Source organism: Neopelma chrysocephalum, unplaced genomic scaffold (assembly GCF_003984885.1).
Source record: "Neopelma chrysocephalum unplaced genomic scaffold, ASM398488v2 Primary Assembly neopelma1_76, whole genome shotgun sequence".
NCBI lineage: Eukaryota > Metazoa > Chordata > Aves > Passeriformes > Pipridae > Neopelma > Neopelma chrysocephalum.
Genome location: NW_020897737.1, coordinates 11,455,160 through 11,469,854, shown reverse-complemented (window position 1 = coordinate 11,469,854; position 14,695 = coordinate 11,455,160). Strand labels below are relative to the sequence as shown.

The following is a 14,695-nucleotide window of genomic DNA, read 5'->3' as shown; positions in this document are numbered from 1 at the left end:
AGCTCTTAAAGCCTTCTACAGGCTCTCCCCTGTTTTCAGTAGTGGCTTTTTTGAACCTTCTACCCTGGGCTGGTTCAGGTGTAATTTTTTTTATTCCATTTAGTCCCACAGAAAAGATCATTGACACTCAGCCATTCCTGACAGACGTATGTCTAGCCAGCTTTTAAAAAAACTTGACTAGTGGAGGTTGCCCAAACTCTCCAGGCAATAGACTTGCATGTATAACTCTTATACATTTTACAAAGTTTTTCCCTAATATCTGAGTTTTGTTCATTGAAATGCAGGAGTTTCTTCTCTTGTCTCTTGTAATCATAACAGCAAAAATACTGCTTTCCTCCTATTACTCATCCCAAGTTAGTCTATAAAGATCATAGAATCACAGAATAGTTTGGGTTGGAAGGGACCTTTAAAGGTCTTGTAGCCCAACCTCCCTGCAATGAGCAGGGACATCTTCAGCTAGATCAGGTTTCTCAGTCATGCCCTTATTTTAATTGTTGAGTCTACACCAGGTGTAGTCACTGAGTAGACTATGAGAGGAAAGAAGCTTTTCTTGACTATTGGTATCGTTGCTACACAAATACAGAGGCAATAAATCACAGAATCATTAATATTGGAAGTAACCTCAGGAGGTCTCCAGTCCAGGCTCCTGCACAAAGCAGGGTCAACATTAAATAAAGCCCAGGTTGCTCTGGGGCTTTGCCTGGTTAAGCCTGGGAAATATCCAAGGACAGACATGTGACAGGACAGGTGCTTCTTTGGGCAACCTGTTGCAGTGCTTAATTATCATCATAGGGAAAAATGTGTTCTTTACATGTAGCTGGAACCCCCCCTTCTTTCAGTTTATAACTACTGTGCTCATGGTTATTGGTGTTACAAAGGAAAAAAAACAATATTTTGAGCTCAGACGGTCTGTCTTTCGCCAGGAAAACTCCATCTTGGCCCTTGCTGGTAGAGTCATTTTGATATTCCATAACACTTGTACATTTTTCTGCCTGCAACCTTAACCTTGGGGTCTTGGATGGTATCACTAATCCTTTTGTTGTGTCCAGAGCCATATAGACAAGCTTAAAGGGTGTCCAGGCAAATAGCATTTTTTGGGGTCACAGCAAGCCAGCTAAAGAGAGAAGGTGTTAAAACTCTGAAATTACTTGAAGTGATTTCTGCCCAGACCAAGTCCTGCAGTTGTCAGCCATGTAGTGGCACTAATATTCAGATTGCTATTTAAGAAAATACATTGCCACAATCTACTGCCATTCTGCAGTTACTACTTGTGAATATTCTTTTACTATAATAAATGCAAACTAGCAGACTCCATGTTCTGTTTTGATGAAAGTCTATTTTTGACATTTCTACCTTTACTACTGTAACATGAAGCTTTCCAGAATTTGTGAATGCAGTTTTGCTATTTAACATGTATGAAAGGGAAGAAAATGTCCCTTTGGTAGCAAAGTCTCTGCGGATCACAGGGAATATAGCTACAAAGAAAAGATTGACATGGAAGAAACCTACACATCTCTGAATCTCTCACACTAAAATACAGTTCGGTTCTAGGCATTGAAAACCTGGTCAGGCAAACAAACTGATAATGTATGTTTATCCTTTAGGTTAATGAGAGATGATTTAAATGTTTGTTTATAGGTGAAGTGACAACCATAGCATTTTAGGTTTTCTGTATATTTACTTTAGGAAAACATGCTGCTGTTCTCAAACAGTGATGTTTTCCTTTCCAGCAATAGTGATTTGGAGATTTTCTCTTCGGTGTCTTACAAGTGCTTCTCTCTTTGCAGAGGGAAATGCGTGGAAGTATCACCTTTAAGATTGTGCCAAGTTATCGCACGCAATCTTCATCCTGTGAGGTAATGAATTTAATGAGCCACCCTGTTTCTCCCTCGGTCCTGTAACTAACTGCCTGCTGATGGCTGAATGTTACTGCTTTCTGGGAAATTGTTTCTGCCTGTCCTGTTAGATCACGCACACCAATTTTACAACAAAGATAACGGAACACGAGTAGGTCCCACCTACCTACTCAGCCCTGCCTTCATATTCATCTCATCAGCACCTTAACTAACTCTTTACAGCCTATTTAAAAAAAAAAATAGGAAAGGGGATCCTCAACTCGTGCACTTAGGAAGCCCCTTTAAAAAAATGACCATTTAAACTTGTTCTTCAGGAAGTCTGGTAAAGTTCCTAAGCTGAGGAACACTCCTCCTGGTTTTTAGGCTTTGAATATTATATTGCTGCTTTGGGCTGTTAAGGGTTAATTGAATAACCCGTTTCTGTATAACCCCCTTGAGGTAAATTTGTGGTGGTTGTGTGTAACAGTTACATGTGGCTCAATATTATGTTTCCATGAAAAGATGGTATATGTCATTACAAAAGGAAAACAGATTTGGAGTTAGTTCTTGTTGAACTGGAAAGTTGGTGTTGTGGTTTTTGCACAGCAGTGTTTAATTCCCTTCTGCTCACGAAGTTATGTTCCAGATTGCAACTGAAGGGAATTAAATTGTAGAAAATGGCTACTTGAGAGCCACTGTTCCAATTTAAGCATACAGATGGCATCTGCACTGTGTAGATGATGCCAGTCTCTCTGTGCCACATGTTTAACTGCACAAACAGTTCCCAAATTAGAATTCCAAGAGTGAAATCACAACCCCTGTTGAAGTCAAGCACCTTATCTTAATTAGAGCTGTGATTTCACCCTAATTGTTTTTGTGTCTCAGCAGATGCTAGAATACACAGAAACTGCTACTGTGGTTGTCAGAACAATCTGTTTGCAAGAAAAAAAATTACTGCTTTTTGGTTGCCTTCTGTACTTCTCATCTGTACTTCTAATAGAATTCAACAGAAACTAAAAGGTTTTAGAGGTAGAAGGTTTGACAGATTTTCTCATGTGAGGCCAATTTTCTTAAAAGGTATAAATATGAAAGCAAAAGTTTTCCCTGAAATGCAAAGTCTTTAAAAGAAATTAAATAGAAATTCTACTGTGTGCTGACAAATTTATGTAGTGACTTCTGTACTGTAAATAGAAGTAATAATAGAAGATATCTCACTTCCCAACATTGGAACACAAAAAGTAGTGAAACTGTAGACCTGCTGGGAAGATGATTATTTGGAAAAACTCAGCATACAGCTTTAAATTAATACCATTAGGTATCATTTTAGTAATAGCAGATCATCTCTTTTCTTTAGCTTTGTGTCCTTAGGTTCTTCATGACTATTTATTTCACAGAAGAGTGGAAAATAGACTCTTACCTTTCTTTGAAAAAAAACTAGAAGTGAAAAAAAACTAGCTAAACTAGAAGTGTGTGATCAAAGACGGGAAAAAAGAAAAAAGGCATGTCTAATTATGAGACTTTGAGGCATTTAGCATTCATTTAGTCAGAGGTGGCTGACTCTGTTCCCTCTGCTTGGCCACACTATGACTTTGGCTAGATTTTCAACTGCTAGAAGTGTACACAAAAAGCCACGATTTTTAAATCATCCTGTTAAAGCAGCTCTAGGCATTTGGTATTTTTTTCACAGAATTTATCAGGATTGTGATTCAGATGACAAATCAGATTCTTAACCGTCAATAAAGACTAATAATCGATGTTGAACAACATTACTAGACACACAAAGCTTGCTTCTTGTGCCCTCTAGCAGGATAAATTGACAGATATTTGGTCTTCATACTAGGTAAGGTTTTTTTTGACAGCATTTCAGTATATATTAATGTTTAGTTCCCCTCTCCCCTCAGTCATGGACTGGTGCTCATGTAGTATAGTTTTGTCAGCAGAGGAATATAAAACAGAATAGAAACTAGGAGGGGTTGAGGCCCCTACCGTGATCGTGTCATTGAGTGGCAAAACATTTTTGGTAATCTAGAATAAGGAAAAACTAAATATTAGTAGAATCAGAGGTGATATGCCCTTTATTTAGAATCTGTCTTAGGCACTTACATACAAAGGTGGGGGGATTGAGATGTTATTTTTTTGAATGAGATTTGAATTTCACTTGCGATATTTTTCTTCTTTTGTAGTCATTTAAAATTTAAGTAAGTGTTTGTAGAGATGTTTTCTAAACATTAAGACAGTTCTGCATATTTAGGGAAGTCTTTCTCTGTGCTCTGTAATGGTACTTCAGGGTCCCTAGACAGTTTTCAAAATCTCAACTGAATAATTTCAGGTTTCTTAGGCATTCAAGGCTTTTCCTGCTCCCATGCCTTCCATTCAGTTACCCGGCCTTCTATTTCGTGGAGTAGACTTTGCTTGGAAATATAATACTTTTGGATTCCCTTGTGTAAAAATTTGATCAGCTGATCTAGTGTGAGATGACCTATTTAGTCTTTGGTGTGGCACATGACCTGAGTTAACACAGATATCTATATAACATGGGGTCAGGATGTTGTGCTTTCTTCATCAGGTACCCAGAAAGTTGCAGGCTTACATAAACATAAACTTAAGTGACTATTGCAACATTCTTCCTATGGCTGATGGCTGCCTAAGCTGTTTATATGTCTCAGTTTTATCCCACTGAGTAAGCATTTTGCTCTAGCTACATTTGTACTCTTACTTTCTATGGACAAGATACCCCAAGTAACTTTTTATAGTGTCAGATATGTGAGAACAGGAAGGGAAGTACTTTTTTTTTTCTACAAAAAATTTCCTTATAAACATCCTTTATGTTTCAGCTTGTCTCTGTGAAACACTTAAGTTGTTTCATTAAGAAGAAAAACCTTTACATGTATGAGATTTTAAAAGTCTGGTGGTAATCACCATGGATTTTTTTTTTTTAGTCTTACATGGTTTCCATTAGTACTCAAGTTTTTATAGTCTTAAACCTTTTTTTATACTTTTATTAACAATACTGCCAGAAACATTGCTTGAGCAAGACTGAAATGTAAAAGTATTTTCAGATTTTTTAGAAAGTCTCTCTGGTTTTTGTGGGTTTTTTATTTTGGGGGGGTTTTGTTGCAGATCTGGCAACATTGATCCAGCTGTTCCTGTCAGCATCTAATTTGATCAGGCCATATCTAGTAGACATAATTGACTTTTGCTGTAGGTTTGCATCTCAAATGCATTGATTTATCATTCATAATCAGCACCCAAGAACAAGGAATCAACAGGAAACTGGTTTTGCCATCATTTGGAAATAATTGTGGTTGCTTCCTCTAAGGGTCCAGCTGTGGTGCTTCAATGAATAGTGAGGATCCCAAAGACTTCTCTTTGTTCCTTGGCTTGGGGCCGGACAAGTACAAGTTTAGATAGTCAAGTTTACTGAAAATGATGATAACCTTTCCACACTACTCAGAATCACTGGATCCTCCAAGTGTTTTCCTGCTCCTATCCCCAGGAAAACTAGGGCTTTTACTGATTTACTGGAGAAACAACTTCACAACCGAAGCTGAAGTTTTCCAGGCCAGTTCGAAGCATTCTACAAGGATCTCTCTACTCATTGATTTGTCTCCTTAGACTGTGCATAATACAGTTTTTCTCCTTACCTTTGAGTCTGATAGTTTTTGAAAGAAAATCTTAATTTCCTGATCCCTAGGAAATTTAGAATCTAAATGCCTTTGAATTGTGGCAGAACAGCCTAATTATATAAAAACTGTACGTATGTTTCTTGGCTAGCTGGATAGATTAATTTCTGACAGTACTGAAATCAGTAGCACTGAAAATGTGTATTTTTCTCAGTATGTTATGGTGAACATTTGCTTTGAATAATATGCTGTCTTCTGTTGAGAATTGTTGAAGGAATACAAATCAAAACATTCTCAAACCAAGAAAATTTCCTTCAAAGGGAGAAACCTTCAAGACAGTCCAGAAATAGTGGCATTCTCTAAATTTCTTTTTCTTTAAATGACTTGGGTGTTTGCATAACTTTTCAAAGCTTTCCCTTGCTTCCTTGCTAAACCACCACTGACAAAAAATCATAACAAACCATATTTTTTAAAAAAAAAGCTTAAATTAATTTTTCACCTCTTTTTTAAAGTGAGAAAATAGAAGAAACTAAATTGCAGAGTAAGCAGAAAATCTCTTTATAAAGCAAGGAAGTCGCTGCTTTTTTGGAAAAAAGTATCTCCTAGCTACTCTGTTATAATGGTGATGCTGATAATCCCACACATTCAAAAAAGGGAATAATGATTCCTTTAGGCTTTTCTTTTTTATATATTTTTTTCAGTAATGAATAGCTTGCTTGCTCTCATTTGAATATTTTAAACTTGTCATGCTGGAGTGATATTTTAATTAGAATGAGAGCTGATTTCCCCCAGTTGCAAATAGTTATGGGAGGCAAATTTTGTTCTTGTACCTGTAGCAGAAGTGTACAGACCTACATACTTTGAACCACAATGATTTTACAGCCATGTAATTGTCAGGTCTGTCCTCAGCTGTGTTCAAGTCAAAGCAAGGATCTACGTAGATACATATGGGACTTTCTGTTAAATCTTACCTAAGGAGTCCACAAAAAGGTGCACAAGTTCTACATGAGTTTGTTGCACATCAAATGTGCAGGCAGCAAGAGGGATAAAGTATTGCCTGTCATTTTAACTTTCCTTGATGCTTTAAAATAGCTATGAGTGCTATCACATAATTAATATAAGTTTGAGAATATTAGTAGAGGAACTTTCCCTGATTAATGTTGCATGAACAGTTTAGCTCCAGGTCTTGTTCACCAATGGCACTTGTATTGAGAAAATGTGCCAGGGCTAACTTTGTTTGCTTTGAAAACTGTTTTAGCCCTTTTTGTCTGCTATCCCTGACATTATGCAGAATGACCAGACATTCCTAAACCGACCTTTGACATGGAATATTATATTCTAAAATTCCTCTGAGGGTAAAATGGATTTTTATTTTTTTCACAATGTATGAGTGAATTATTTTATTTCTGCAAGAGATGGCTCAATTTATCTGACCCTGTGGGATTAAGTGCTATACAATCAAAATGGCATGTGAAAAAAATTGCTCTACAAGTTTCCTTTCCTTTGAAAAACACAGTCAGAAATTCCTGTTATCCTTCCTGTAGAATTTCCCAGTATGCACCCTGTGTCTGCTGTCCCCTCACTGAAGTGTAGGAACACACTGGTAGTCTGAGTCAAGAGAATTGGCTTTTTAAAGTGTTGTATTTTGGCAAAGTTTAATACTTTTAAGCCCATAAGAATGTTGGAGGAAGAAAACATCAGTGTGATGTAAAGTGGATGAAAAGGGGAAAGAGAGGATCCAGCTTCCTTCCCAGGTGTTATTTCAGTGTCTTTGGGGCACTGCAGAGAGATGCATTTTGCTTAGGAGAGACTGATCAACACTGACAACCACCTCACAGATGAAAAAATAGTTAGAAACATCTTTAAAATGGAATATGTGCCTCATTCTGTTCCAAGTATTATTCAGCATATAACTTTTAGGTACTTACCTTTAACAAAGACTGGTGTGTGACTAAGGGCCGGGAGCACTGTCAGCCACGTGAGATCTCAAAAGTCCCAGATGTCACTAATTAAAAAGCTGTTTGATTGCTAAGGCAACATGAAAATAGTTATTACCTCAGATACATCAAAATGTCAAACCTGAATCTTTAAACTATGGAAAGTCTTTTCAGATTCACAGAGTTTGTAGGGTGGAAACTTTCACAAATGAAGCAGCTAAGAAAATGGTTATAAGGCTGTGGATGTAACTGTTCTTTGAAATATTTCTGTGTTCCTGTGATAGTGTTGTGTTGTTAATGAACCTTGTGTCTTATTTCAGAGAGATTCCCCCTCTACATCCAGACAGTCCCCAGCTAATGGTCATAGCAGCACTAACAATTCTGTTTCGGTAAGATTTCCAGTTCCACACAGAGAAACTGTGAAAGTTTTGTTGGTGCTCATCTGCCATTACTGTTATACTTATCGTGTGGTCAGTGGAAAATTTTGTCCTGATGGTAGAACTGAGGTTATTACATATGTAACTCCCCGTTTTCTTTTTCTTTTTTTTTTTTTAAGGGTTTTTTCCAACATATTCTTCTCATTAAAAGCCATACAGTGAATTAAATGTCAATAACTGTACTGTGACACTTCAGTCATCCTGAAATCATTGTCAGCAGCTTCCTCAAAACTAAGCAGGGGTTTAAAGTGGAAGTTTTATTTCCACCCTGATCTTGGGAAGCAGTGTTTGAAGAAAACATAACTGTGCAGTTGGTATCCCGAGACACTTTAGATTCCTTTTTTTTTTTTAAGTTTTGTGTTTTGAGAGCCCTCTGGAACGTGTACTGGTTTCCGCTATCTGAGTTAAGGAATTGGTGTGCTCTCTGCTGTCGTGGTACGTGCACATACTGTGTGAAACATGAGCCTTGCCTGGATATGGAAAGCAAAAGGAAGTGGCTTTAAACTGCACTACAAACCAAGCTATTACCATCACATCTTTAACACAAAGTACTTCTGGTTTGTTTGTATTCAGGTAGAAAGGTGCTTGTCGACCTCCTGGGGTTTTTTTTTCCAAAGTATATCAATGTTAAAATTCGTGTTGTTTATCATTTGTCATTGTTTGGACCAATGTAGTAACTACACACAAGTTCCTTCAGTGAGTGCTGTCAGTATCATGAGTTCACGAGACTAGCTAAAAACAAACAAACAAACCAAAAAAAACCCAAAACTAAGTAACTACTCCTTTAACTACTAAAAAAAACCCTACAACTTAGAAATTATTTGCCACAAGGTAAAGTGCTTGTTAATTAGTAGAATGAAAAATAATTGTGTGGATGAAAAATTTAAGAAATTTTTGTGAATTAAATTGAATTTGTAAAATTATTAGTAGTTATAATCTTAATTCTCAGCATAATTAATCACATTATACATTTTTAATAATAAGGTTTTTAATATTTATAATGGCCTCTTTCTCTTTTAAAAGCAAGACTTAAATATTAAGTGGAAAAGGCATTCACATAAAGAGCCTCTTTCACTTGGTGGTGCTTTTGTGTTGAAGATGCTGAATTATTTATTAAAAAGCACATTCTTTATCTGCTTAAACTTTTTACCTGCTTTCTTCAGCTTGCTGCTAAACAGCCTGGGTTTGATTTCTTAAAGAAAAAAAATATTCCTAAACATGGGTCAATGCTTTATACTTTTGTCTAACTTACCATTTTACTGTTATGTAGTATAAATCACTAACAAATGGTGTTGTGTACCCTTAAAAAGTAAAATGAAAATTTCTTCTCCTGGGTTGACTTTATTCTGCAGGACTTGCCATCGACAACACAACCAAAAGGACGACAGGTGAATAGATATCCTCCATAGGAATTTTTGTAAACTTAGTTGCTAGTAAACATCCCTGCTTATCATTTCCCCACTCATATTCTGTATGTGCTGAACTAAAACATTTAAGCTTAGAAAATTTGTTCCATTTTTTTCATTTTTCTTTTTAACTCATTTGTTCATGGCTAATTCAAAACAGCATTTTTTTTCGTGTGTCCTTATATGTGAGAGTGTTACAAATTCATTGTAAATTTAACAGGGGTTATTGTTTTAGTTCAGAGTGCATTAATAGACTTACTGTTGTGCAGTGACCTGTGCAGGTTTTTGTCTTGGAGGAAAGCTCAAATTTGTATTTTAGCTGAAGTGGGGACTAGTAGGACAAGTGTCTAATACTCTAAAACGTGGTACTGACAAAGATTCTAGAGCTTGAGTTGGTCTATAGTTATTAATATTATCCAAGCTCTTCAAAGAAAAACATTAAGGACAGTTTCTGTTAAGGTTTGATAAGTCTGAAGAATAGCTTCTTAAATTTTTAGTCCTAAGACCCAGATTCAATAACCTCCCTTAGCTTTGTTACCTTGACCTGATGGTGGTGCATCACAGACCAAAGATCTTCCCTCTCCAGAGAATTCCCAGAAAACCCTTAGAGGCTCTGCAGAGGATTCCCTATCATTCTCTTCACAATTTAAAGATTTTTTTTTTCTTACTGCAGCCTCTAATTGAACACATACTGTCAAGTGATTTGTGATTCATCTTCAGTAACTGCTCCAGTTATATATAGTCTTTCCAGAATCTATCTCTGAATCTCTGTATACTCAGCCTCTTTCTCTACCAAGATAATAGCTCTTGCAATTCCATTCAAAAAGTCAATTAACAACATTATCTCTTGTCTTTGAAAATCCTTTTATGCTGCTGTCTGGCTGAGATGGCTGGAATATCTGTTACAAGAATGGATTGCTCTCACTTCATTTCCCATTTTTAGAGTTTACAGCTATGTGATTCTTTCAACTTTCTGTTGTCTTCTGAAGTTTCCAGCTGTCTGAATGTCAACCTGGAAGGGCTCCGTGAAAGACATTCTGAGCTGTTGTGTTAGGTTTTCGATTGCTTCTCTTAGGGTATTTTTCCCAGGAGAAGAGACTTTGTTCAAGACAATATCAAAGCAATCAATTTTTCTCGTACTCACACCATTTATAATTCCTGATTCTTTTGAGAGTCTTTTCCCATTGAACCAGCATATTTTTCTGGCAGTTTGTCATCCTTGAGGACACTAAGGGCTTGGACAGCAGATCGATTTTTATCTGCAAGGAAGTCTGTAGTGTTCCATGAACTACCACTGTACGGTGGATAAGGGCTCAAACTGGAGCAGGGACTGAAAAGCAAGGAAGCTTCAAGATGCTAAAAGTACTGCTGATGATTCTAGACCCTGTATTAGATAAGGTTGAGGCAAAATAAAGGATTGGTTCAATATTGATTGCTTCATGGAAAACGGATTACTAAATAAACATAATTGGTTTCAAAATATCCTGTTTTTCAGGTAATTAAAAGAAATTGGGTCATTTGTCTAAACTCACACACTCAATGCACAGCGGAACAAGGGTCAGATTTAGGATATTAAAAGTCAAGTTCTATATTGGTATTATCATCTGATGCTCTCACTGTAAACCAATAAAAATACATCAGATACAAGATAGACGTGATTAGCCATTTTAGGTTAATTTATTCATATGCTGGGTTGCAGATTGGATTACTATAGGACTTTTTTAAGTGCCATGAATAGTTCTAAAGCTGCACTTGGAGCAGCTGTTTTTGGAGCTAAATTTGAGCAAAGTTGAAAAGTAATTGTTACAGTTTATAAGAAGTATTACTTTGCAACATTGTAATTGTTGGAGGTTTTTAAATCTAGTCAGTTTTTAGTAAGAAAATCAGCAGTGTGTGTATATAAAGCTGCCTGAAATGCTGTAGGGTGATGTTTGAAGTTCATATACTATGGAAATTACCCGCTTAGGGCATGACATTTAATTTCGATTTTAAGATACTTTGGCTACATCAAGGCTGTTATTAGCAACCAAAACTGGAGATCACTTTTGTTTTTATTTTCTAGCGTTGAGACCTCACTAACACACAAAGAAAGGATTGGTATATTATTTTAAATTATGAAGTCAGAATCTGAATTCTTTCTGTTAATGTTCCTTAGACAATAACTTGCTCAAATCATCAAGTTTATTTATAAAGGAGTAGACTTCTACTGAAAAACCCATGCAGAGAATTCTCAGATTCCTCCCAAATAACTATGTGATAAGTGCAATATTAAATTCCTATTTAATATTTTTAAAATACATTTCTTTATGTCTTAAATCTTAAAAATTTTTAGCCTAAATACTAAAGATCACTAATGTGGCCTAGGTCCTTTATACTGTCCAATAAAATGTCCTGTCATACAAATTTTTAAAACAAGCAGTGGGACTTCAGTTGGAAAGTACAGTTGTACAAGTTGTAAACTGCTGGCTTATAGTCTGTAGTGCTTTGTGATAGTTGATATTGATTTGAGGGACTCTATCAGTTCATTACCTTTTTGCTGTTCAGATTTTACAGTACGTAGAGGCCATGAGCTTTCAAAATAACATCAGATGTCTCCATGGTTTGCTGGGGGGGGCTGTTCTGTTTCATTTCCAACTACCACTTATGCTTTTGCCATTCTGTTTCTCCCTTTGCTTGTTGCAACCAGTCTGTGTAGCTGCATTCACTGATCAGATTATCACCTGTTACTCTTACTACCATACCAGTAATAATATTGCAGTGTCTTTTATAAACTCTTTTTTTCATAGATATATGTAAGAGCACAATTTGAATATGATCCAGCAAAGGATGACCTCATTCCTTGCAAAGAAGCTGGCATCAGATTCCGAGTTGGTGACATTATCCAAATCATTAGCAAAGACGATCATAACTGGTGGCAGGGTAAACTTGAGAACTCCAAAAATGGTACTGCAGGTCTTATTCCTTCTCCTGAACTTCAAGAATGGTATGACTTAAATTTTCTATTAAAAAAATGAATTTAGCTTTGATTTTATTTCTGTCTTTCATGCTTTTCATTTTCGTGTAGCTAGTTTTTGAATTATTTTTTTCTTTTTCTAAAAGAAAGTCTATTGCCTCCGTTTGTGTGGTATTGATTTTTTTTGTATATGCATAGCAGTAGAGTTACATACAGTATTATAGATGTGGTTACATTAGAAAAATATACACCTGTGTTAGTAAACATTGTGCTTTCTGGTATACTATAGGACATTGTTTACATAAGGGGGGTCAAATGAACTTCTCTTTCAGCTTCTAAACAGTGTTTTCAGTAGTACTGCTTATATGCTAGTGCTGCAGGAATAAGGTTTTAGCAGGATGTCAAGCAGAAAGGTCATTGAGGGATTTTCTGTCCTCTTCATTTTTCATGTAAAAGTCAAAAATCAGAATGAAATCACAGTGCAAAGATCCCTGAATGGCATATTCAGTGAACAGCAATGGCACTGAGTGCCACAAAAACAGTGCAGAGCCTTTAAACAACCTCTTGCAGAAACTGTTTAGTAAAACTGTTAAAGCATCAGCACAAATTCTGGCAAGCAAGTCCTGGGCCATGAAAGTTGTGGCCATAACTCAATAAAGTTTATCAATATGAATAATCTAGCCTGAAATATTTACTACAGAATTTGCTACATAAAAGAATTGGGGTGCTGTGAAGGGTTAACAGCACCTGTGCCACCTGGACTAGCAAAGCTATATATCACAGAATCACAGAACCAACTAGGTTGGAAAAGACCTCTGACATGAAATCCAACCTTTGATCTAACACCACCTTGCCAACTAGACCATGGCACTAAGTGCCACATCCAGTCTCTTCTAAAATACCTCCAGGGGCAGTGACTCCACCACCTCCCTGGATAGCCCATTCCAATATGTTCTTTTAAGTCATCGTGAGAAATGTTTTTGAAAGTTTTACTGTACTCTTGTTGCATAAAAAAAAGTCTTGTTTTTCTTACTCATTCTGTGCAGCTTTTTGAAAATCCTTGATTACAACAAATTTTTTTTTCTCCTCCGTGTGCCAGGCGAGTTGCTTGTATTGCCATGGAGAAGACCAAACAGGAGCAACAGGCCAGCTGTACTTGGTTTGGAAAGAAAAAAAAGCAGTACAAAGACAAATATTTGGCAAAGCACAATGCAGGTATGAAAAAAAAATACAGGTAGCTTTAACGGATTACATGTTTTTCAGTTTAAACCTTGACATTAATATAAACCTTACTTAGGAAAATATAAGTAAAATTCTAATTATGTCAACATTACTCTGCTTGTTCTTTGCTATTTAAACATAGAGCTTAATCAGTGAGAGGCAAGCTGCCACAAAATCAATGCATCATAATATATCCTAATATAGGCTTACATTGTTTGGGGGTTTATGTTTAAAGGAGCACTAGAAGCCAACAGGATATGATTTTTGCAATCTATATCATGTACTGTGCTCTACAGAAGACTTCTCAGTAGCATCCTTGTTAATGTGCATTTATAGTTACAGATTATATACATGAAAACATCACTAAAGGGCATTTTTCCTGAAGCATTACAGCTGGGAGTGCAATAAGAGCCTTTGCATAGTCAGGGCTGTATTATTTACAGTTACCAAATAGAATAAGCTCTTGAAGTTTACCCTTCTTGCAGTGATTTCTGCCTGAATATACTCACTTTTGGTTTTCTGTTTAGACTGCTGGAAAAAATAATTAATTACTTTAGAAAATTTTGAAAGTAAAGCATGGAGTATGAGACCCTTGTCAAGCAAAATTCTTTAGTTTTCGTAGTAAAGAAGAAAGACTCCTTCATTCATGAGCAGAATTTAGTTTTCTTCTTCTTTTAGTGTAAAATACTCAATATGCTGCAACTGCTTTTCAACTGTTTTCTATTGCTTTTGCATTGCTATCACATTTTGTGATATTTATGTTGTTGTGGTCTCTTGGGAGACATGCAGAGATTTTTATTGGAATCAAAAGATATACCTGTCCAAGCAGTGTAATGGAAGTATTTTATATATATTGCATTAATTTCTGGGATTTTTTTTCAGTTGCATTCTTGAGGACACCAGTTAAACAATATAAATCCATATTTCCACATTTCTCTTTACTTGCACAGTCTGTGTGCAGTATCAGAGCTCATTAGGTATCACTACTACAAAATTTGTGTTTCCTTTAAAGTTATTTGAAAATGAATTCAAAAAGTCAAATAAGAGTAATTGTCATTTATACTCCTTAATTCACCGCTGTATTTAAGATGTTCACAGTTAATATAAAATTACTCATTACCCTGAAAGCCTGAAAGCAAGCAGAGATTGAAAGCCTTAACTTGTTTCCTTCTTTTTGCTGGTTTAACATTCTGGTTGTTGTAATGTTTCCACTTCATTGCAGTGGATTAGTTTACTAATTATTAGTTTACATAGTTATGTATTATGTATTATTTACTAATTAT

General features: G+C 36.1%; 1 protein-coding gene across 11 annotated transcripts in view; it reads left to right on the top strand.

Annotated features, from left to right (window-relative positions):
• CASK (calcium/calmodulin dependent serine protein kinase) overlaps nucleotides 1-14,695 on the top strand; it is a 200,651-nt gene that overhangs the window by 170,305 nt on the left and 15,651 nt on the right. For 4 of the 11 annotated variants that reach the window (XM_027688824.1, XM_027688825.1, XM_027688823.1 and 1 more), the window contains 5 exons: nucleotides 1,788-1,856; nucleotides 7,716-7,784; nucleotides 9,185-9,220; nucleotides 12,025-12,221; nucleotides 13,291-13,406. In XM_027688824.1, coding sequence (XP_027544625.1) covers nucleotides 1,788-1,856; nucleotides 7,716-7,784; nucleotides 9,185-9,220; nucleotides 12,025-12,221; nucleotides 13,291-13,406 — 487 coding nt within the window. The remainder of the gene's footprint in view (nucleotides 1-1,787; nucleotides 1,857-7,715; nucleotides 7,785-9,184; nucleotides 9,221-12,024; nucleotides 12,222-13,290; nucleotides 13,407-14,695) is intronic. The other 7 variants (XM_027688830.1, XM_027688829.1, XM_027688828.1 and 4 more) reach the window with 3 other exon arrangements.